Source organism: Phocoena sinus, chromosome 9 (genome assembly GCF_008692025.1).
Source record: "Phocoena sinus isolate mPhoSin1 chromosome 9, mPhoSin1.pri, whole genome shotgun sequence".
In the NCBI taxonomy this organism is placed as follows: Eukaryota; Metazoa; Chordata; class Mammalia; order Artiodactyla; family Phocoenidae; genus Phocoena; species Phocoena sinus.
Window position 1 is genome coordinate 24,471,963 of NC_045771.1, and position 24,243 is coordinate 24,496,205.

General features: G+C 50.0%; 3 protein-coding genes across 4 annotated transcripts; 1 reads left to right on the forward strand and 2 right to left on the reverse strand.

Annotated features, from left to right (window-relative positions):
- Positions 1-2,944: 2,944 nt before the first annotated feature.
- Positions 2,945-10,964, reverse strand: FSCN3 (fascin actin-bundling protein 3). Its single transcript, XM_032643643.1, has 7 exons — positions 10,719-10,964; positions 9,038-9,734; positions 8,580-8,698; positions 6,395-6,554; positions 5,754-5,924; positions 5,221-5,426; positions 2,945-3,118 (listed from the first exon to the last, which is right to left on the reverse strand). Exons 1-6 carry the CDS (start codon positions 10,860-10,862, stop codon positions 5,221-5,223), a joined length of 1,497 nt encoding a protein of 498 aa, XP_032499534.1. The 5' UTR covers positions 10,863-10,964; the 3' UTR covers positions 2,945-3,118.
- Positions 10,965-11,987: 1,023 nt separating this feature from the next.
- On the reverse strand, positions 11,988-14,953 carry ARF5 (ADP ribosylation factor 5). Of its 2 annotated transcripts, none has more exons than XM_032644079.1 (6): positions 14,770-14,953; positions 14,165-14,245; positions 13,715-13,824; positions 13,184-13,255; positions 12,573-12,698; positions 11,988-12,470 (listed from the first exon to the last, which is right to left on the reverse strand). In XM_032644079.1, exons 1-6 carry the CDS (start codon positions 14,834-14,836, stop codon positions 12,384-12,386), a joined length of 543 nt encoding a protein of 180 aa, XP_032499970.1. In that variant the 5' UTR covers positions 14,837-14,953; the 3' UTR covers positions 11,988-12,383. The 2 variants fall into 2 exon arrangements, with proteins under 2 accessions (XP_032499970.1, XP_032499969.1); XM_032644078.1 differs by having other exon boundaries at positions 14,680-14,953.
- A 2,743-nt stretch (positions 14,954-17,696) lies between these two features.
- On the forward strand, positions 17,697-22,434 carry GCC1 (GRIP and coiled-coil domain containing 1). Its single transcript, XM_032643556.1, has 2 exons — positions 17,697-19,146; positions 20,319-22,434. The coding sequence occupies exons 1-2, from the start codon at positions 18,115-18,117 to the stop codon at positions 21,612-21,614; spliced, it is 2,328 nt and encodes a 775-aa protein (XP_032499447.1). The 5' UTR covers positions 17,697-18,114; the 3' UTR covers positions 21,615-22,434.
- Positions 22,435-24,243: the final 1,809 nt, after the last annotated feature.

Here is a 24,243-nt window from a genome sequence, read left to right on the forward strand (position 1 = left end):
CCCACGCACCTAGAGCCCATGCTCTGCAACAAGAGAAGCCACCACAATGAGAAGCCTGCACACCGCAACGAAGAGTAACCCCTGCTCGCTGCAACTAGAGAAAGCCTGCACGCAGCAATGAAGACCCAGCACAGCCAAAAAAAAAAAAAAAAAGTTTGCCATCTATCTATCTAATTTAGTTATCTATGTAACTATCTAGTTATCATCTAATATATTTATGTGTCTATATAACTAGGTATCTAGCTATTATCTATCCAATCTATCTAATCTTTGTATTTATCTACGTATATATATATCTACATATGTATGTAGAGATGTATCTATCTTGGTGTTTGGGTGCTCATATACCCACATGTATGCACACATAACACATACTGATAGTACCTCGTGGCACGTCACCCCTGAGTCCTCCAGCATGCATCTCCAAAAAATAAGGGAAATTTTCTTACATAACCACAACACCATGACCACATCTAAGAAAATGTATAAGAATTTCTTAATCTAAGAAGAGAGACATGGGGCTTCCCAGGTGGCGCAGTGGTTGAGAGTCCGCCTGCCTATGCAGGGGACATGGGTTCGTGCCCCGGTCCGGGAAGATCCCACATGCCGCGGAGCGGCTGGGCCTGTGCGTCTGGAGCCTGTGCTCCGCAACGAGAGAGGCCACAACAGTGAGAGGCCCGCGTACCGCAAAAAAAAAAGAAGAGAGACATGAACTCCTTAATTGCATATGTATATATATATTTTTTGCACAACAGCACACAGAGTGGAAATGATCCTTTTTAAATTCTGCTCATCCCTTTATATGTGCTCCTGGGGCATGTTTGCTTGCTTCTTCTTGGCTGTAAGTTCCAACTCATCTCAATTTTGTCTCCCTGCAGAGAAATCACTAGGCTCCTCCTGGGAAGCCCTGGGATGTAGGGAAAAAGAGGGCTATGGGGGGAAAGGGGGACAGAGGAGATATTTGGAATGGGGGATGGGCTCATCCCTCCAAATTCTTTCCTTTTTGAAGAGCAGGGGATGGAATGATGATGGTGCAAAGCAGGGTAGCGGGGGGACTGGGGGCATGTTTGTTTACTCCCATCTGTGACAGGTACAAGTGCAGAAGTTGTCCTTCAGGAAGTCTCTTTATCATCAAATACTCTAGAGCTGTGGGGCTCAGTAAATAGCCACCGACCACATATGGCTATTAAAGTGCAATTAAAATGAAATAAAACGAATAATTCAGCTCCTCAGTCACACTAGCCCCAAATCAAATGCCCAGCAGTCACATGTGCCCGAGGTTACTGTATTGGACAGTAAATTTTATAGAACATTTCCATCAGCACAGAAAGTTCTATGGGACAACACAGCTCTAGAATGAAATTCCGAGGGTAATCCAGTGAAGCCTGCCCCGCCCTGCCTTCTCTCCCTTCAAGCTGGGGACCCTGCTGGACAGACCGCTCAAGGAAATGGACGAGGTTTTGTGGGGTGACAGCATTCACAGTACAGCTGAGAATATGCCCTTCACTTCAGCAACAAAACTGACCTCAGCAATGGAAGCAGCTGTCATCCGAGGCTCCGTGGCTGAGCACCATTCAAGTGGAGGATGGATGACCACTTTCGGGGAGCAGGGCATACCTGTGTGTGTGTGTCCCCGGGCACATGCATGCCCGTGCATCTCAGTGTGTAGATGTATTTATGGAAAACTGAGGAAGGGGTTCTCCACTAAATGACCCCCAGCGTCTTATCTCTGAAGACTATATTCCACTCCACATCTTTGGCCTGTTCTTAATGTTCTGCAGGAAAGGAGATGCCCTGGTCTCTAGAGTTTGCAACCTTTTTAAATTGGATTAAAATGTTTACAAAATTCGTTCATATTCTTGAGGAGAAACATACTTGCAGAAACTTGACATCATTTTCCTCTATCCAAACAGAATCTCTCTCATGTTCCGGTTTCAGGTTCTCTACTCAGTGGACTTATAAACCAGGCACTGATTATGGGATGATGCAATAGGGGTCAGGTATCACTGGTATTTGAGAAACTTTTAGGAACTGTCTGGATGCCGCTTTATATAATATTGGGTTAACAATGAGAAAAATTTTCCCTTTTCCACACCCTTTCAATTCTGATTGTGTCAAAGAGAAAATTTTCATTTTGGTCCTACGCTTTAGCCCCTCTGTAACAGTTGCTAATCTACTTTTTTAACAGAGGGAAAGGGTGTCTCTGAGCCTTGGTCAAGGAAGGGAAATCTAACTAAGATTTGAAACATCACTTTGTTTTCATTGTATTTCTTTTCATGGTCACTTTCTATTCATGGCAAGTGATTCTGGTCTTCCATTTTATGATACTGATCAAAATATCCCTTTTAAGATAAAGGTACTTAAGAGTGTATGTCAAGAAAGACATTAATAGGGTAGACGGTAGGTAAATAAAAGCCAAAGTTATGAAGACAGTGCAAGAATGACAGTCATTTTGGAAACTTTTGATGGAAAGAGCCATAGACGTTAGGGTCTACTGTAATTGAAGAATTGTGTCAGAGGTCCCAGTCATGGGCAAATCACTTCAGCTCCCTGTAAACAGTGAGGTAGGCAGTGATGGGGAAAGTACCTGTTGTGTCCAACTGATTGGATCAAAGGGAATGGTAAGGTGGGATGGTTGGTAAGCTTTGGAGGGAGGGTGGGCTATAGAGGCATAAGCTGTTATGACCATTAATAATCCTTCCCTTGTTCTAAGCCAAAAGAACATCTAGTCATATCTGGTTTCTGAATCCTTCAGGGCAAGGCTGGATCCTCATGGGATCACTGGGAAAAGTCTAGTGGTTCTGGAGGGGATGCAGAGAATCAATAGAAAAATAGGTTACCATTTGGTCTCCCCTCTTCTGGATAGAACTTGGAGTGACCGAGGTCTCAGTCGCCACCCACATCCACACCCCTACTCACAAGTCAGAGGCACACCAGGGTCTTGGGGGTGGACTTTTGTGATGTATTGTTACTCGCAACAGGTGTTTTGCTAAACTGGGTAGGAAAAGTTGTGGAACAGATATTCTTCTCATGGATCTTGACTCTGGGGTTCCTGTTCGGTTTAGTGTAGTAGTTTCTCCTGGAGGATTTGGATTTTGGTAGGTGGCATCCCATCGACCTGGGAGGCAAGTGGAAATAGAAACGTTCAGTCGGTCATTTGCTGATCTTTGGCTTTTAGGAAAAACCTGGTGAGATCCTGTGGGAAGAGAGAGAATAAAGTGATTTGTTCCATTCTTGATGAGGGATCACAAGGACAGAGGTGAGGTTAGTTTATAGGAAAAGGCAGTAGAAGTGATTTTTTAAAATCCAATGAACGGTGCAAAGTTGCATCAGAATTCACAGGGAGACTACAGCCAAGAGGTTAGGTTTACGAAGAATTCAAACTGGATCCGGAGAGACATCTGATGGAGTGAGAGTGTGCTAGGTGCCAGGCTGTTTACTAAGCATTTCACTATCATCAGCTCATGTAATACAATAATACCACGAGATAAACACTATATTGCCATTTTACCCACAAGAAGCAGACTTTGAGAGGTTCATTTGCCCAACATCAAACAACAAGTTTAACTGATAAACATCGAATTAGAACCCAGTTCTGAGTCCAGAAATGAGCTCTTAACCATTTTGATACACTGTCTACTAGAATGTTAGGCCTGGAAAGAGCCTGAGAAGTTTAGTTTGATCCAAATACTTCATGGAATAGATAAGAAAACAGGCCCAGTGGGATTTCATTGTATTTTCCCTAGGTTGCCACAGTTAAAAGTTTTGTGCAGAAAACTGGTAGAAAATGAAGGAAAAGAGTGAATGTACACGGGGATCTCTATCTAGAGGCATATGGTCATTGAACCTTCACACCACTCTATGAAGTAGATATTATTCCCATTTTACAGATAAGGAAACCAAGGCCTAGACATGTTAGAGCAATTTCCCTGGGGTTACAGAGCTAGTAAGGACCACACCTTGTTAGTTTTGGTTCCAGGTCTAATACAATATCAAAATCTGTCTCTTTCTGCAACATCCTCATAAGTTCCCAAGCCAGGAAAGCGGGGTCGATTGTGAAGGGACAAGGCTAAGAGCACTGAGGTGCCCTGAAGAGCTGTGAACAGGGAATGATGGAATGGAGGCAGCATCTTAGGAAAGTGAACTTGGGGTGGAGAAGATACCGCGTGGCAATGGGCCTGGTGGCAGGGAGTGCTGCTGGGGAGCCCTTGTTGCAGTGTAGGCTCTTGGTGGAAAACTTGGAACCCCGCTGTGGCGATGGCAATGAAGGAGCAAGCACTCAAGAGGCACTGTTAAGGAAGTACCTGAATTTTCAGGGTTTGGTGAAGGGAATGTAAGGGAGGAAGGAGAGATGGTGCCGGCGTCTTGAGCCTGAGAGTTTGCGAGGACGGCAGTGCCCTAGATGGCCGTGGGGAGGGCAGGAAGAATCACTTTTGAAGGGGAGGGTGAGGAGGCTGATTTGGAGGGGATGGCAGGATGAAGTCAAGCCAACTGTCAATCAGGAAGTTGGGGGCTTCCCTGGTGGCACAGTGGTTGAGAGTCCACCTGCCGATGCAGGGGACACGGGTTCGTGCCCCAGTCTGGGAAGATCCCACATGCTGCGGGGCGGCTGGGCCCGTGAGCCATGACCGCTGAGCCTGCGCGTCCGGAGCCTGTGCTCCACAACGGGAGAGGCCACAACAGTGAGAGGCCCGCATACCACAAAAAAAAAAAAAAAAAAAAAAAAATCAGGAAGTTGGAAAGAGATAAGGTTAGACTTCAGGAGAAGGGTCAGGGCTGCAGATAAATATCTGGGTGCCATCAGCACCCCAAGGATCCAGGGGCATAGGGGTAGAAAGTGCCTAGGGTGGAAAGAATACCCGCCAAAGTTACCCGCCTTCCCTACAAAGGGGGCAAAACTCCACATCTTAATGAAGAGAGCTACACAGGTACACCTCATCCTGTACCCTGCAGCCTGGCTGGCAAGCACAAGTGTCAGCGTGACATAATAGTGAGAAACCTAGATCTGACTCCTCTCTCCAGCAAGTCTCGGTCTAGAAGCCCTGAGAGAAAAGGCACAGATTCGCAATAAATGTGTGGAGTTGATCGAGCTGTCAGACAGAAATCAGCCTGGGCTGCCTTTTGGTCTAACTGCCACCTGCCTCCCCACCCTCCTCTCTTCTTCTCTTGTTCCTCAGCTCCTGGTCCCAGACCCCCCAGTCCTTACACGCTTTACCTTACCTAGAATTCCCAAACACACTCTTTGGTAATGTCTCTGCTGTCTGCCAACAGGGTGCCACTTCGGTCAGATCGCATGTAGAAGCCATTGGGTGCCAGCACCGTGAGCAAGTTGCTGCCCTGAAGCTCTATACTGAAGTTGAGGGCAAACTTTCCCCAAGGGCGAAAACTGCCAAAGGGTGTTATTGACCAGAAGGACCCACCCTGTGCTGCGGAGGGAAGAGATCAGGTTGGTGGGCCATTCTGGAGGAAAGCCTCCCTCAGTACAGCCTCTGAGAGGCTCCCAGGAGGCACGCCACCCCTCCTGGACCACCCTACACTGCCTGTGTTGGCAGGTCCCTCTCTAGAAACACAGGAGGGCTGGCTTCTGTTCTGCACCCCCCACCCACTCTGGGGGCCTTGAAGTGTAAAAGCAAACAGAAACTCTGCTTTTCCTTTTATATAAGTAGGCCCTGAGTGGCAGGCCCTGAAGTCTGAGCTGGGGCTAAGGCTGGGTTAGACCATGAACCCAGGGGTGAAGAAGAAGAGCTACTCACCCTGGAAGTGATAGATGCCCTGGCGGCAGGGCAGCAGGTAAATGCAGTCGGGCTGATCCATATTGCACTGCAGGAGGTTGTGTTGTGATGAGGTGCCCACATACCCATACCGTCCCCTCAAGGCGAGGAAGGGGCGGTTGGCTAATTGAATCCCAAATTCCTCATTTGGGCCTGGAAGAAACAGGAAGAAGTTATCTGGATGGGCCGCCTCTAGGTGCTTTCCCAGATGGAAGCAGGAAGACGGGCACTAATGGCAGAAGGGTGTCATCAATTATCTTAATATTTAGTGAACACTTACTATGTGCCACGTCTCACGCTAGGTGCTTGTGAAATGTTTGTGAAAGCACTTAGTACAGCGTGGAGGCCAAGAAATTTTAATATTCTTCCTTCCTTTGAGATGTGTGAATCTATTTAATCCTGTGAGGCAGGCAGGTTGGCTGTTACCTCCACTGATGATGGAGACAATGAACCTGAGCCTCAGAGAAGTGGTTTGCCCAAGTGATGATGAAAAGTCAGTGATTCAGCAGATATACAGACCCAAATCTTCTGACCCCAACTCCAGTGGTCTTTCTATCATAACCCCCGCTCCCTCTGAAAGCGTCTCTGACTTGGAATAACCTGGCAAGGGCTGCTTCGCTCACCTGGAATGGTGGCACTGGCCACCAGCAGGCCATTGGCTGCGATGCCCAAGAAGCATCCACTGGGAGACTGCAGGAAGATCCTGCCACAGTTCCAGTGCATACGAAAGAAGGTTTCAGCCTCCAGCTGGTGCCCATCAGCCATCACCATCCTATGGCGCCTCTGGAGAGAAGATCGGGAACAGAGAAGGGAAGCAAGGACCCCAAATCTCAGCTTTCTTCTCAGTATTTTTATTTTAGACCCTCTTTTCCACATCCCACCCTCTAGCTTTTTTTTTTATTCTCCCGGGGTACGCTTATGCCTTCAGATGCTTTTTGGAAAACATGTTGTGACCTCAGCTCTCCCACTTCTCCAGTCTGTGCTGTATCCCATATGGACAGAAACGAACCTTGGCCCAGACTCCAAAATCATTTCGAAGTGGATCATAGTCATAAACGTGAAAGCTAAACTATAACCACAGTTTAACTATAAACATCTAGAAGAAAACGTAGGAGAAATTCTTTGCAACTTTGGGGTAGGCAAGGATTTCCTGGGGCAAGAAAAAAGCACTAACCATTTATAAAATGGAGAAATTGGACTTCATCAAAATTTAAAACTTGCTGCTCAAAAGACACTATTAAGCAAATGAAAAGGCAAGCCACAGATTGGGAGAAAACGTTTACAATACATAAATCTGGCAGAGGACTGATGTTAGAACACACAAAAACCCTTACAGCTCAATAACAAGACAACCCAATAACAAAGAAACAAAAGATCTGAATAGACACCTCACAAAGAAGATATACAAGCGGCCAATAAGCAGATGAAAAGATGCTTGGGGACTTCCCTGGTGGCGCAGTGGTTAAGAATCTGCCTGCAATGCAGGGGACGTGGGTTCGAGCCCTGCTCCAGGAAGATCCCACATGCCGCGGAGCAACTAAGTCCATGTGCCACAACTACTGAGCCTGTGCTCTGGAGCCACAAGCCGCAACTACTGAGCCCGCACACCACAACAAAGAGTAGCCCCCGCTCACTGCAACTAGAAGAAGCCTGTACGCAGCAACGAAGACCCAATGCAGCCAAAGTTTTAAAAAAATAATAAAATAGAATAAATTTAAATAAATAAAAGGCAGCCACCAAAAACACTGGGAAAAAAAAGAAAAGATGCTCAACATTATTAATTATAAGGGAAATGCAAAGCAAAGCCACAATAAGATGGCATTACACATTTAATTTTAGAGTGGATAAAATTAAAAACACAGACAATACCTAGTATTGGAAAGGATGTGGAGCAATTAGAACTCTCATACATTACTGGTGAGAATGTAAAATAGCGCAATCACTTTAGAAAACTGCTTGACATTTTCTTAAGAAGTTAAACACACATTTATTGTATGACCCAATAATTCCACTCTTACGTATTTGCCCAAGATAACTGAAAGCATAGGCCCACAAAAAGGCTTGTATATGAATGTTCATAGCAACTTTGTTCATAATGGCCCAAACTGGAAACAACTCAAGTGTTCATCAACAAGTGAAAGGATAAGCAATTTATGTTTGTGTTTATGAGTAGAGTTATGGAATAAAAAGGAATAAATATAATAATAAATATTTTTTGGAATAAAAAATATAATAATAAATATTTTTTGGAATAAAAAATAACCCAGCAATAAAAAGGAACGAACTACTGATACATATGACATCATGGACAAATTTCAAAAACATGCTGAGTGAAAGAAGTATATATACTGTAATTACTGTATGATTCCATTTATATGAAATTCCAGAGTAAGCAAACCTAATCTATAGTGACAGAATATATACCAGTGGTAGTGGGGAGGGCAAGAGGGGAGGGGATCTGACTGAAAAGGGGCAAGAGGGAATTTCTGTGGTGATAGAAATATTCTCTAACTTGTGATATGATTGTAGCATGATTGCATACATTTGTCAAAACTTATTGAATTGTACACTTAAAATGGGTGCATTTTATTGTATGTAAATAATGCCTCAATAAAGTTTAAGTTTTTTTTTTAAAGAGGCCCCATTGAATGAAAGTGGGCCCATTGGTTGAAAATGAATGTTTATTGACAAGGACCTCCATACTTTACCTCACCATCTGATCATCTGCCTTGAAGAAGGAAAAAGTGTGTCTGGAGAGGGAGAGCTCAGGGCTTAAGGGTTCTCTTACCCAGAAAGTCAAGGTCTCACCTGGGCTAGGTAGCAGCCATTGGCGGAACGAAGCTGCAAGGTGGGGCTCTTGTTGTCACATTCAAACTGGAACAAGGACATTGGGGTTATGTGCTCAGAGGCGGCACACACCTCCACGTCTGCAGGGGAAGAACACATCAGAAGAAGCCTGAGTCTGGCCTCAGCCTCAGCCTCAGCCCCTCCTCCACACTTCATGGCTGGTATTCCTTCTGCTTTCCCTCCTCAGGCTTCATCACCTTCGGTTGCATCATAATGGCCTGGAGAAGACCCAGGCCACTTTCTCTCCAAGCCCATGCCCCTGGTTTAAAGCCCTCCTCCATGGCAGCAGAGATCCTCTTGGGACCTCGGGATCTTCCTTAGCATTAGTTTCAAAAATCCTCACTGATCCCAAACACACTTTCCTCTTTTCAGCAGCCAGCCCTCCCTCCCTCTATGGCCGTGTTGGACCCAGCACTTGCCATAGACAACGGAGAGAAACTTCTGAGTCTTGGACCTGAGGCTGACCCAGGTAGGGCAGTGCTGTAGGATGAGCCACTCCTCGCCCCCATGGGGATCGGAGCCCAGGCTCAGGAGCAGGCGTGCGCCCTGTGGATACAACATGCCTCCTTCTCCATCACTCAGCGCCACAAACCCTCCAGGCCGCACTTGCATGTAGAAAGCTGTCTGTGTTGAGGGTTGGGAGACCAGACCGTCTAAGTGGGACAAGAAGGTGTGTGCAGAGGTCTCCAGGTGGTAGCATCCATCTTGGAAATGCAACAGGAAGCCACATTCCTTCAGGCAGGGAACTGGTGTGTCCACCCAGACTCGGCCCATGGTGGGGTCAGCCCGGGCATAGCAGTGGTTGAGGGGGCTGTAGAGGATCACGTGGACATGCAGGGCTGGCCGGGGGGTCCACATGTGGTAAGCTGAGAGGGTCCGGGAGGTGCAGAAAACATCCTCGCCATCAGATTCCAGATAACGACCACTGATTATGCACTGGAGGGTCCATTTGCCACTGCGGTGGAAGTGGATTAGGAAGCATCCATGATGGCTTGTCCTTGGCCGGCCATAGCACAGAGAACCATCCGCCTCACACAGAAGGTAGAAGCCCTGCAAGCTTCTTAGTCGTACCACAGCCTGTGTGTCATGCTTACTGCTCACTAGGATCTCCCAGGTCTGGAGGCATTGGGAGGGAGAAGAAGGAAATCAGTACTGCCGAGAGACTAGACCGAGGAGCCCTTCAACTATCACCCCTGGCATCACTCCAGCGCCTTCACTGAGGGCAACCACCTTCCCTCCACGTTGGCCTCCTTGCTGTCCACTCTTCTACCCTCTCATCCAGTGGTAATCTAGAGATCTCGGGGCTCTTCCACCACTGGAGCCACAGGGCTTCTCAAGATCCCAAGAGACATTCTAGATGCCCACTCCTCCAGATAATGGAGGGTAAAACTCCCTCTCTCTTCCTTGGTTGCTTCCTTAAATACCTAACTTTCCAATAAATGCTTTTGTTTAAGTCTTACTTCTCTCTTTCTCACTGTCGCCCCTGGACAGCACACTCAGACAACACGTCCGCCCCCCAAAACCACCTCTCCACCATGGCAGGAGAAAAGAAAGACCTCTTACAGGCAGGCCCGGGCTCCGGGGATGGGGATGGGAGCACAGACAGTTGAGATGGAATTGTCTGTTTCAGCTGTGATCAACCTTGTTATAAGCAAGAGGAACTTGCCACTGCCTTGCTCTATAGCACCATCCCGAGAGGCGCCTATATCACTCTCTAAAATGAAGACCACATCTCTGAGGGCTTCTAGAGTACCCCAGTCTCAAACTACAACCGGAACACAGACTTTGCAGTAACCCCGCTGGTCCAACTTCCCGGGCGCCCACAATTCTGCCTTCCAGCCTGGCCTCGCCACCTCTCCTTCCTGTGATAACACACCCACTGTGCTGGGATAGAGGGGAGGGAGCAGCCAGAGCAAGACAAGGTAGCAAAGCCAGGGCTGAGGCTTCACCTGCTAGAATAGGGTTAGAGAGGGGGAGATGGAGCAATGGAGACCTGTGAGCAAAAGCCTGGCTTGCCCTGACAATGGCAACACACACACACACACACACACACACACACGGCTTGGGAAAAATGGTTCCAGTGCAGGTTTGCTTTGTTACCTGTCTCCGGCCCAAACCCTTTGCAGTAGCAGTGACAGTATTCTTATATGTCTCAAAAGTGAGGTAGGATCCTGCCCAGCTGATGAGTCCAACCCTTAGGTCCTTGGCCTTGGGTTGTCTTGGCATCCACTCCACTTCATCCATGGGGCCGGCACCACAGGTGATGACTCAGTCCGGCCCAGCCTTCCCCGCCAGTGGTGAGGTTCTACAGGCCATAGGGCTCCGAATCAGGCCCTTAGTGCCTACCGGAAGATGTTCCCAGACGGAACTTCCTAGGCAGAGGCTGGCCTGGGGCCCAGCACCTCTGTGACCCGGGAGCATTGTGACTGAGGGTTGCCTCTTATCCCACCATAGAGGAGAAAGGGCACTGGCTCAGCAATATCAATCTACAGCCCAGAGGAAGTGGGTCCAGGGCCACTGGCACTAGCCTCCCCACATCACTCCAGGCATCGAGGTAATTGACTGGGAATCAGAACTTCAGCCTGTGCCAACCACCACCTGTGACTTCAGGCAAGTCCCTCCCTTTCTTCACTTGTGTTCCTCATTTTAATCATAGGATAGAAATCAACCTCTTTCCTCCCTAGGAAGTGGGTTCTGCCTGGCTCCCTTGGGGCTCAAGTGTTTTTAGAGTTCAAGATACCTAAGAAAAATCTATTAACTTCTATGGCCCTTGGGAGGATGAAGCTAAAACATCTCAGAAGGTACTTTTCAGGGAGTGTGAGGAAACCCTAGATAACCAGCAAGGATCAGATTACTCATGCTAATCAGGAAGGGCTGGCTCAGGAGCAGGGTAAGGAGACTGGCCTTGGTGGGGGGACCACAGAGCACCCTCTTCGGTCCCCAGTTGCCCTGCTGCTGGGCAACCAGCAAGGGCTGCCCCTAAGGATATCAGTCCTTCTCTCACCAAAGAGTCTCTGTTGTCCAATAGCCTCCAGGACCCACTGCCTACTTCTCTAAGTAGCTGGGAGATGGATGGGAAATGGGCGTTAGGTGGTTTATAGACCCATGAAGGTAGAGCCTGTTACAGCAGCAAAGGTCCCTTGGAATTGGGGAAGGAAGGAGATTTCCTCCATTGGAGCCCCTAAATACTTCCAATCTCAAGAGTAAAGGAGGAGAAGCTGAACTAGATGAGGGCAGCGATGTGTGTGTGTGTGTGTGCTGGCGGGATGGGGCAGGCCCTGCAGCCTTAGCTGCTTTGAGCCTCCCCCATATTGTCTCTTTGCAGCCAATAACCCAGCCCCCAACCTCTAGGCTACAGACAACACCATGTACAAACCACAGCAAATTTATTACTCAATATCCAGTGCCACATCATAGCACCACCCGGAGCCCTCACCTTCCCTCCCCACCTGGCCCCAAGGGTACACCCGAAACGGAAGAAACAGAAGTAAACCCAGATCCCTGCTCCTCCTCTGGCAGAAGGGGCGCTGGCCCCAGAAGCCCCTTTCCACAGGTCCCAGAAGGCAGGAGAGCGGAGCCCTCCGTGCCCAGAGAGCGGGGCCCCAGGCTCCAACAACAGAGACAACATGCAGGCAGGAGCAGAGGCCGCTGTCTGCGGGGGAGGAGAAGATGGGGGGGAAGGGCACTGCCTGAGGAGTCCAGGAGTCTGGTCATCCCGGGATGCACGCGGGAGCTTCTGGGCAGCAGGGGCCGGCCCCTGGTTGGTTAGCGCTTCGACAGCTCATGGGACAGCCAGTCCAGCCCATCATACAAACCCGTGCCTTGGGTGGCACAGGTGGCCTGGACGTACCACTGTGGGGAGAAGGAAAGAAAGAGGTCAGTAGCAGGGAAGAAAAGGAGATGCCTTTATTTCCTGCCTGGCCTGGGGCCCCTTTGGGAGAGGCAGGCCCTCACCGTGCGGCTCCGCAAGTGCTGTAGCCCCAGCTTGTCGGTCAGCTCGCTCACGGGCATGGCGTTGGGCATGTCCTGCTTGTTGGCAAACACCAGCAGCACCGCATCCCGCAGCTCATCCTCCTGCAGCTGGGAGAGGCAAAGGGGGTGGAATCCAGCTGTGTACGGGAGCCCCCCTTTTTCTCTTCTAGCATATTTGTGAGAAGAATAGAATATTGTGTCATCTACTGCTGAACCCAAGACAGAGTTATAAACTAGCTTGAGGCCATTTTGGCCTGAAGTCCAGAAAGGGTCTTCTTCTAATTTGACTCCTTGCCCTAGTCAAAATGACAAAATTTCCAAATGGAAAAATAAGAACGTAAGATGATGTTTCTCTCCACCACGTAGAACTTCCCCCCTCCCCACCAACTTCTCAGAGTCAGTTGTGAAGACAGGAGAGAATGCAAGGAAAAAGTAAGTCCTATACTTTTTACCTGACCCCAATTCAAAACAGGGTGAGCTACTTCTTGTGACTGTGTCCACAAAGAGAATCACACATTCAAGGCCTCTGAGGTGTTTCCTGACTCTCACACCAGCACAGAGGATCTCTCTGTCCCAGGGCTCTGGGTGCTCACCATCTTCTGGAGTTCATCAGCAGATTCCTGGACCCGCTCTCGGTCATTACTGTCCACCACGAAGATGAGGCCCTGGGTGGGAAGGAAGAAAGGAGGAGCAATCACTTGAGCCTGGGACACATACACCCTAGTCTGGCTCTTTCTCTCTTCTGCCCACGTCTAATTGTGTCTAAACCCTTCTCATCTAGTAAACTTCCACTACGGCTTTGCAGATGTTCTCGCACAAACTGGAGACACCCAGCAAAGGATACAGCCTCTGCCCTCAGGCAAGCAGTCTAGCTAAAAGATGTGCAAGGGAACAGGGAAAGACATGTGATGAGAGCTAAATCAGGCAGTGTAGATTCAGAATTCTGCTTCTCAGGAGACGCTTACGGTGGCTAAGTCTCAGAAGTCTGAGGCCAGTTCTGAAGGATGAGGAGAGGCTAGCCTACAAATGAGGGTAGAAGGAGGTAAGGGTTTTTTCCTGGCCTGGGCCAACATCTCAGTCTTTCTAACCTTAACCCTCTTCCCCTGGGGTTGGGGAGCCCCAACCTGAGTGTTCTGGAAGTAGTGCCGCCACAGAGGCCGAATCTTGTCCTGGCCTCCCACGTCCCACACTGTGAAACAGATGTTCTTGTATTCCACTGTTTCCACGTTGAAGCCTGCAGATAATTGGTAAAAATATGAGGAAAAAATCCTGAAAGGAAGGAACTCACTAAAACTAAGTGGATTCAGCAGGGATATAAAACTAGAAGGCAACGAAGGCCCAGGGGAAAAGAACCCCAGAGGACCAGCTAGCCCACAGATGGGGCCGGGCTAGGTCACATCCATCCCGCCTCATCTTGCACGTAAAGATACCCTGACCCACTTCTCAGGTAGCAGTATCTGATGTCAGGGTCAGCTTCCTGCACAGAAATAAGGGCCTGGGGCAGAATGCAGAGCCGATCCTCAGAAGGGCCGCCGCCGCGCTCCCGCTCCTCCCGGTCTCGCCTCCGGACTCACCTATGGTGGGGATGGTGGTGACAATCTCCCCCAACTTCAGTTTGTACAGGATTGTGGTCTTGCCAGCTGCATCCAAGCCAACTGCAACGGAGAGGGGCACAGGGTTGGAGATGGGAGCGAGGGAGCCCCCTAGAGCCCAGGAAAGGGGAGAGGCCAGGACAGCTGATGGTGACGGGGGCGGAGAGCCCGAGCGCCTCCAGGTGCGCGCTGTTATCTACCTTCGGGGCCTTGAGTGCAGTAGGGTGGGGAGCGCCAACTCCTGCCCCCAAAGCGGGGGAGGGGCGGCAGAGGATTGAGGGGAAAGAGGCGCAAAAGAAAGGCCGCGCTCCTTTTAAAAGTCGTCTCCAAGGGCGGAATCCTCCCTTCTTACGAGCCGGGCTGGGGCGAAGGGAGCTTCACCCCACGCAGGCCCGCAGCTCTCGGTCTCAGGCCCCGGGGACACTGCTGCAGACCGCAACCCACCCGAGAGTAGCGGCCCCGGGGGGTTAGGAGGTGGGTGACTCGGGGTCAGAGACCGGGGTGAGCTGGGCTGGAGGGACGCAGGGGCGAGAAGGCTGCGCGGGGGCTGCTGCTCCAGTCCGGGCCGCGCGCTTGATCTGCCTCACCCATGAGGATCCGCATCTGCTTCTTCCCAAAGATCCGCGAAAAGAGCGCGGACACGGTGAGGCCCATGGCGGGGCCCGGGGGAGGGGGCGCGGGCACGGACGCGGGGTGCGGGCTGGAACTGGCCGCTGGGGGATGGGGCCCAGCAGCAGCAGAAGGAGGAGGTGCCGCCGCGGCCTCCGCGCGTCCCGGCCGGCCCTACGTCACCTCGGGCCGTCCCCCGCCCTGGCCCCGCCCCCGCCCCGCCTCCAGGCCGTGGCTCCGGAAGACACTGAAGTTGAGCGAGCCTCCGCATCCTCCCCCGGTCCCGCGCCAGCTTTAAAGATGGAAAGGGCCTGGGTCTCCCCCAGTTCCTAGCGCGCCTGTCAGGTGTATGGCGCTGAACCGGCAACCCGGGCAGGGCCGAGGAAAGCCTACAACGCTCCATAACGGCCCTCCACCCCCATCTTCAGTGGCCGGTCTCTGGGCCTTGGTTTGTTGCGTCCAACGCACTCTGGGCTCCGGTTTAGCTCTTGGTGACCTCCAGCCTCCTCCCCGGGAGAGCGGAAGTTCTGTGCAAGTGTCTTAATCCTCCCTTTTGTCCTCCCAGCTCCCAGCGAGGGACTCTGAACGTAGCAGGTGGTTCAGTGACCATAGAATCTCGAGAGGAGTACGCCAGAGGTGGAAGAAGATGCACTTCATGGTTCCTTCAAACGCCACCTTCATAGATCCCCAATCAGCAGAAACAGTGGAAGATCCCCAGTTCTGGCGGCGGGGTCGTAGACCCTACTCCTGTATACTGGAGAACTCTGCCTTCCCCTTGATGGCCCTGGAAACAATGCCTTTCAGTCGAAGAGGGCAGCCTTTCTAAAGTTCCCTCCTCACTCTGCCACAGACCTGGGAACCTGAATTTTCAGTGCACAGCTATCTAGGATTTTGTGAGGCTCTTGCCAAAGAGCTTCATAAGTTATTTCCGCACTCATCTTAGCATCTGAGGCGAAATAGCAAGATAGGAATTAATTTAAATTTCTTCTATGGCAGAGACTGGGTCAATGCCAGGCACCTAATATATGCTTAACAAATGCTGGCTGGGTTGAATGGACTAATTGGTTGCTCAGTGGAGCAAGGGCAGGCGTTTTGCCTATTCTGGATTTGCAGTGGGCTTCTAGGATCAGTTGCTTATGGACTGGACATGGTGAAGTGAGCTGGGAATCAGAGAAAGTTCCTTCCTCCCTCCCTCCTTCCCTCGCTCCCTTCCACAAATATTTACTAAGTACCCACTTTGTGCCATTGTTCCAGGCCTCAGTTCAATTCTCAGTTCTGCCTTTTTTTTGGGGGGGTGGGGGCTTGACTTCAACAATATTCACAGCCTATCGTTTTCTCATCTATAAAGGGAGACTAATATCTGTCCTGTCTCATGAGGTTACGGTGAAGATTAAAATGATAAGATAATGTATCTGAATGTTTTGTGTGATGCAGATGATGTTATCTGGGCCACCAAGAATCTGGGTCTGAACAGACTTCTAGTGTCTGCCCCATCCTGACCCTCAGTCTGTAAAAAGAACAGACTCTGGGCGCCAGGTATGAGTGAATACATGACTTTTTTACTCTTCAGTCATAGACTTGCATTCTTAAGAAGGTTTTTACAATGTTGAAGAGCACATTTAAAAGAGTTCCAATATAATAACACAACTAGTGGTGACCAAGTCATCTTTAGCTCTTTCAATTAGCCTTTTTCTTTCCATCCCTGTTGTCACTGCTCTATTTCACTACCATCTGATCCCCATGAATGAAAATGGCCTTCTGCACCTTGGTATCTTCACCTTGTCATACAAGACCTGATGATGCCACTCTTGCGATGAAAATCCTTTAGTGTCTTATCACCCAAGATAAAATCCAAATGCCTTAATTTGGGTCCTCATCTATTGTGTCAGCCCCATCTGTTGCCACCTCCTTCGCATACCCTAAGCTACTGCCTTGAAATGATTCTCATTGCTTCCAGGGTGAGCCAGGCTCTCTGATGCCCCAGGAGTCCTTGCATTTTTTCCCCTCTGCCTGGAATGTTTGTTTCCCTCATCTCTAGTTAGATGGGCAATCAGTACTCATCCTTCAAATCCCAAAGTATTTCCACTGAGAGCCTTCTCTGTCTCCCCTAGACAGGCCTCCCTCCTCTTAACTTCTGTACCACTTTGAATATACTGCTGTTTGCACATCTGCTTCCTCTCTAGATGTGGTCTCCTTGAGGGCAGGACCTTGTTTCTTCATGGTGATCATCTGGCACAGCATTTGGTTATGTTGAGACTCAGACTGATCCAGATAGGATTCCAAACTTACTTACTGGCTGTGTGACCTTGGGCGTGTTACTTAGCTTCTCTGTGCCTCATGTTTCCCTATCTGTAAAATAGTGCTAATAATACCGACTCAGCAGAATTACTGTAAAGACTAAATAGCAAAACTCCTGTGAAGCTTCTGAAATATAGTTGGCACTTAGGATGGACATCATGGCTATATACAGTCATCTATATATATTTGTTTAATGAACTCAGCAGAACTCAGAAAGGATGCTAATAATTATACTGTACACCTACTAGGTGCCAAATACTGTCCTAGAAAAGGTTGTCATTTTCGTGGTCCGAAAGGGAGTCTTAATTGTTGCTCTTTAGGGACACAAATGCACTGAGCCCCCAAACAGTGGGGTCGTGTCGCTCACCTGGGTCTTTGGTAAGGACACAGTGCGACGTCCCCCCCGTCCCTCGCTGATCGTAGCGCTAGGGCAAGATCAGGCGCCCTCACCAAACCAGCATTACTTCCGTGTACTCGACTTTGCTTGCTCTGCTCTGGTGGAGAGTGACCGACTCGTCGCCCAGCTGGGCTCGCAACAGGCGGCTTCCCACCCTTCGACTGAAGTAGCTCCGCCCACCTCGCGCCCACGGGGGGCGGGGCCTGAGGCGTCGTGCTGTCGTCACTTCCAGTGGCCCCGGAAGCGCGGTTGTCTAACCGGTAGAGTTAGGAAGTCGGAATGGGGCTACGCTCAGCTTAAAGCTTTGGCCGGGGGGCCGGCCGGTGCTGCTGTGGCCCGGGCGAGCGGGGAGCGCGGAGCGGCTTTTGGGACAGTGCGGGCGAGCCCTGGCAGTGTGCTCCTCTCTTGCCAGCGTCGCCCCGCCTCTAGGATAGGACCCGCCCCTGCCCTGCTGCCTGGGACCTGGCGGGCGCTTCTGTCAGGCTGCCCCGCTGCCCTGCATCCGGTCACGAATAGCTGTGAGGAGCGGGTGTGCGGCCTTAGGGACAACTCTCTCCCCGCCAGCGTCTCCGTGACCCTCTCCCAGGCTGTCCGAACACTGACGTGGAACAACCCATTCTGAACCCTCATGGAGAAGTTTGGGATGAATTTCGGGGGCGGCCCAAGCAAGAAGGACCTGCTGGAGACCATTGAGACCCAGAAGAAGCAGCTCCTCCAGTACCAGGCACGTCTCAAGGATGTAGTCCGCGCCTATAAAAGTCTGCTGAAAGAGAAAGAGGCGCTGGAGGCCAGCATTAAGGTGCTGTCGGTATCCCACGAGGCGGATGTGGGCCTTGCAGGTGTCCAGCCTCAAGGCCTCACCTTTCCTGACTCTGTGGATGACCTATGCTCCACTCACAGCGAGGATAGCACTGGGACCGCCACCAGCTTAGATACTGCGGCCAGTCTCACCAGCACCAAGGGTGAGTTTGGGGTAGAAGATGACAGACTGGCCCGTGGACCACCACCTCTAAAGTCCGAAGAGGCCAGTGGATCGGAGAGCGGCGTTAGCAGTAGTAGTGGGGATGGACCGTCTGGGAGTGGGGAGGTGGACAAACGACTGCACCAGCTGAAGACTCAGTTGGCGACTTTGACCAGCTCTTTGGCAACAGTCACCCAGGAGAAGTCCCGTATGGAAGCTTCTTACCTGGCTGACAAAAAGAAGATGAAACAGGACTTAGATAATGCCAGTAAAAAAGCAGAGGAGGAGAGGGGCCGGCTGGAGGGAGAATTGAAGGGGCTGCAGGAGCAGATAGCAGAAACCAAAGCCCGACTTATCACACAGCAGCACGATCGGGCCCAAGAGCAGAGTGACCATGCCTTGATGCTGCGTGAGCTCCAGAAGCTGCTGCAGGAGGAGAGGACCCAGCGCCAGGACTTGGAGCTTCGATTGGAAGAGACCCGAGAAGCTCTGGCTGGGCGGGCCTATGCAGCCGGTCAGATGGAAGGGTTTGAACTGCAAACCAAGCAGCTGACCCGTGAGGTAGAGGAGCTGAAAGGTGAGCTGCAGGCTCTTCGAGATGAGAAGAATCGGCCTGACCCCCGGGTGCAGGAGCTTCAGGAAGAGGCCGCCTGCCTTAAAAGCCATTTCCAGGCTCAGCTGCAGCAGGAAATGAGGAAGGTAATTATCTTCATCTCCTTCAAACATTAGTCGTTTAACCTGAAATGGGGAAATATTAGGGCTTTTTTTTCTCTTTTGATAGTTAGAACTAAGTGGCTGCACTGTCAATTTTATTTTTAAATTATTTATTTATTTATTATTTATTTTTGGTTGCATTGGGTCTTTGTTGCTGTGCGCGGGCTTTCTCTAGTTGCGGCCAGTGGGGGCTACTCTTCGTTGCGGTGCGCAGGCTTCTCATTGCGGTGGCTTCTCTTGTTGTGGAGCACGGGCTCTAGGTGCGCGGGCTTCAGTCGTTGTGGCTCACAGGCTTAGTTGCTCCGCGGCATGTGGGATCTTCCCGGACCAGGGCTCGAACCCGTGTCCTCTGCATTGGCAGGCAGGTTCTTAACCACTGTGCCACCAGGGAAGCCCTGCACTGTCGATTTTTGATGTTATTCAAAAACTTTCATTTGTGAGTCCTGGGAAATCCTTTTCTGTGTGGTGTTGACAGTATCCACAGAGTGTGCTTCCAATAGGATGTGGAGTTTCTGAGTGTAGGCCGGGTTGGAGCCAGACAGCTCTGAGCATCTGGGCATTGGCATCTTCCCAGCTGTGCTCTGTGAAGCAGTGTAGTGGCGGCTGTGCAGTGAAAGGTGGAGTGTATGCTTGTAGGAATATGCCTATATATAGGTAACAGTGTATTCCTATAGGTAGTGTGGCTGAAGGGGGCAAAGGGAATTTTCTCAGAAGAAATAACCTGTTGTATTGCTTGCAGTCAACATTTGCCTTGTGTGGAAAGGTATGCTATTTTACAGTGCCACCTTTCAGTGTGGGGAGAGATCCAAGTCAATTTTGAACTTCCAGGAATATTGGAAGTGGAAAAGAATGTCATATGGTTAAGAGCACACTTCACATGTGAGGTTGGCGTACGAGAACAGAGAGCAGAAACACTGAAGCCGAACAACAGCAGATCTACAAAGGTTCTTAATGTTGTTTGGTATAATGTGTGTCTGGGAGCAGGTTACAGGAGCTTGGGTTAGCTCCCAAATGAACAGAAAAATTCCCAGTTCCCATTTTTGCCGGGCCACCTCCGTCCCGTAACCCTGTTGCTCCCCTCTCTTGCTTTCTCAAAGTTTGCCATCGGGCCTTGTGGCTTTTCTGGATGCATCTCCACCTGTTCCCTTGTTTTCCAGACAGCCGTCGCCGAAGATCAGCTACGACAGCAATCGCAGTTGGAAGAGCAGAGGGTGGCGGCCCTGGAGAATCAAATATCTGAGGTGTCGGAACTGCTGGGCACCTATGAGAAAGCCAAGCAGAAGGACCAGCTGGCCATCCAGAAGCTGAAGGAGCGCATTCTTCAGCTCGACCTGGAGAACAAGACACTGGCACTAGCGGCCTCTAGCCGGTCCCCTCTGGACAGCCATGGAGAGGAGTCCAGTCTGGATGTCAATGTCCTGAAGGACAAGATGGAGAAGCTGAAGAGGCTGCTTCAGGTTGCGGCCAGGAAGAGCCAGGTGACCTTGGACGTGGAGAAGCTCTGCAACCTGGAGATAATGCCCAGCTCAGAGGCTGCCGACGGGGAGAAGGCCAGTGCGCTCTACTACCAGCAGGAGCTGAAACAGCTGAAGGAGGAGTTTGAGAGGTACAAGATGCGGGCCCAGGTCGTCCTCAAGAGTAAGAACGTCAAAGATGGGAACCTGGGCAAGGAGCTGGAGGAAGCCCGGGAGCAGCTGGCGGAGCTGAAGGAGAAGTACATCTCGCTGCGGCTGTCCTGTGAGGAGCTCGACTGCCAGCACCAGCAGGAGGCTGAGGGCTGGAAGCAGGAGCTGGCCCGGCTGCAGCACATCCACCGGCAGGAACTGGAGCGGAGCCAGCTGGACTTCAGGGACCGCACGCTGAAACTGGAGGAGGAGCTGCACAAGCAGCGGGACCGGGCCCTGGCCGTGCTGGCCGAGAAGGACCTGGAGCTGGAGCAGCTGCGTTCTGTGGCCTTGTCCTCTGGGCTGCCGGGACGCAGAAGCCCTGTGGGCAGTGTGGGCCCCGGGGATCCGGCGGACACATCTGCTCCGGACAGCCTGACCCAAGCCCTGCAGCTAGCTGTGGCCAACGAGCCCACTTTCTTCCTTTACGCCGAGCAGTTGGCCCGTAAGGAGGTGGAGATCACATCACTGAGGAAGCAGAAGCACAGGCTGGAGGGGGAGGTGCATCAGCTGCAGGATCGGCTGCTGGAGGAGGGGGAGCGGCATCGGGAGGAGGTGGGAGCCCTGCAGAGCCACATTGCAAAGAACATCAGGGACCAGAGTCGGGAGGGAGCCAACCTGGAGTACCTCAAGAACATCATCTACCGCTTCCTGACCTTGCCGGACACCGTGGGCCGCCAGCAGACGCTCACCGCCATCCTCACCATCTTGCACTTCAGTCCGGAGGAGAAACAAGTGATCATGCGGCTCCCAGCCGGTGGTAGTTGGTGGCCTTCTGGCAAGAGATGATGCCATTTGCACTAACTCCTCAATTTTCTGTGCCTCTTCTGTGAGAAGGGGCAGGCTCTGGTTTCTCCTGCCTCTTCTCTTACATTATCATTTATTTCTTCACTGTGTTGACATGGGAGGAATCCTCAATGTGGGTTGGGATTTTCTGCCAAATGCCATTAATGCCATTTTATCCTTGGGCCCTAGAGGTACTAAAAGTGTTGGGACAGCATCTTCTGGTGGTGTGTGTGAGGGGAAGCGGGGGGAGAGGTTAGGACTCAGAGGTGCAAAAGTTGGGGAAGTGAGAGTCTTTTAAAATAAGGTGTTTTTGGTTTTAATATCATACTCCTAGTGCAGAGCTAGGAGTACATACGACTCCAAAGGGGGTTCAGTTAATTTCTAAACATGCACAAGGACCAGCTATTTACTCCATCTCATCAAAATCTTGAATCTGGTCAACTGCTGCCCCAATTCTCTGGGGACAGAAATTCAGGCTGGAGAGGGATCAGGAAGTTTGAAATAGTGACAGATTGTCCCCTACTCCAAACGGCCAAGGAATAGTGAACTTGGGAAGTTCATCTTGGAACTGGGAAGCTTGGAATACTTAGGGCTAGGTATGAACTAATCAATCTGGACAAAACACACCACTTGTGACCATCCTAGAGAGAACCCTGAGCACCAGTTGGATCTTAGGGATTTCCTGAGCGACCTGCTTTTGGCCTGGATAGGGTTCTAGACCTCTCACATTTGTCCCTGCCTTAACCTGTCTGCCCAGGGTTGGCCTGAGATTGTGAGTGAATGACTTTGCTAGCTTTCCCTCAATGTTGAACTTCCATTAAGAAAAAAATTCTACCTTCTTACAGAGAGGGGTCTGATCAGGAAGCTCTGATCCTGCCTGGATATAAGGAGTTAGCTCAGAGATTTACACCCTTCCGCCCCAAGCTGTTTCTGCCTTTGTAGGGGCAGGGAAGAGGAAGATGATCTGCTGCAGAGGATTCCAGAAGGATGCTATGACCCTCACAGGAAAATGGTGGGAATTCAGCTGAGGCCGGGCTGGGGTACTTGCTGCTCCGTGGATAGCATTCTGGCTAAATCTCCACGTCCCTGCAGCCAGGGTGTTCATGCATTACTGTCACCAGAGTACTTTGCCCGCTCACTTAGGGAGGTCATCAAGTTTCAGTCCGAAAGCGTCGTCTTCCCACACATGTTACTACTAAAGGAGGAGCTCAGAAAAGTTGGGTTCAAACAGTATCACTTCCCTATTCTTTGCTTTCCCCCATCTGCTCTTGCTGGTTGTAAAGATCTTTGGATCCTAAAGACCAGTGCTTTGCCACTGACTGGGCTGATATGTATCTTTCTGTTATTTCATCACAGTAGTCTGTTTTGTGAGGGTTTAGGGGTGCAGAGACTGTGATTAAATGTTCTGATTGGGAGGCTGGGTGACCTGGACTGTTTACAGTAAGCAGACTGAGCGGAACAGAAGTGATGTGTTCAAATGATAATAACAATAACCACGGAATCATTAAACCTGACCAACTTGACCTGTGTGCTTCCTTAATGGTATATATATATATATATATATATATATATATATATATATATATTTATTTATACACACACACATATATATATATAGAGAGAGAGACATAAATGGAGTGTGAATGTAAATGGGAAATGAAAAGGATGTAAGAAATATTTCATCATATTAATCCATGAGCTTGAATCTAGGGAGGAATACCTCAATCCTTTAACTGCCTCAATTACAGCCCAAATTTCTTAGCCTGGAATTGTGTATGAGTGTTTGTGTATAGGCAACTACACTGGAAAAAGCCTTCTCATGGGTTTAGTGGGTGAGATTGAAACTTCCATAATTACTGCTTTAAACTTTATTTTATTTATTTATTTTTAAAAATTAATTTATTTTTGGCTGCGTTGGGTCTTCGTTGCTGTGCACGGGCTTTCTTTAGTTGCGGCGAGCGGGAGCTACTCTTTGTTGTGGTGCGCGGGCTTCTCATTGCGGTGGCTTCTTGTTGCGGAGCACGGGCTCTAGGCGCGTGGGCTTCAGTAGTTGTGACACACGGGCTTAGTTGCTCTGTGGCATGTGGGACCTTCCCGGACCAGGGCTCGAACCCATGTGCCCTGCATTGGCAGGCAGGTTCTTAACCACTGCGCCACCAGGGAAGCCCTGCTTTAAACTTTAGAAGTAATCTGCTTATGAATGCTTTATTATACTTCAAACCAGGATTCATGGTATACTGGAAAAGTTTCTCAGGATATCAAGCTAAACTAAATGATGATGATGATGATGATCATGATGGTGGTGGTGGTGGTGGTTATCACCTCTTAATTTTCTTACCTGATCCCCTTAAATGTAGGATATACTATGATTGTTGTTATTCCTAGGTGGTTTTGGACAGAATAGAAAGATCCATAGTCACAGCTGCTTTCCTAGGACTAATAATTCTGTGCTTTTGACTTTTGAGGCGATATTAAACGAGCAAAGAAGCAAGGCAGTTTCAGATTAATAATTTTAAGTATTGATATACATAAGGCTGCGCGAATGCGCCCAACTGAAAGGAAAAGACTTGGTCCCTTCCTACCCTTAAGGACACAAGTTCCTTGTCTTCCCTCCCCTTTCCCCCAGATAAGT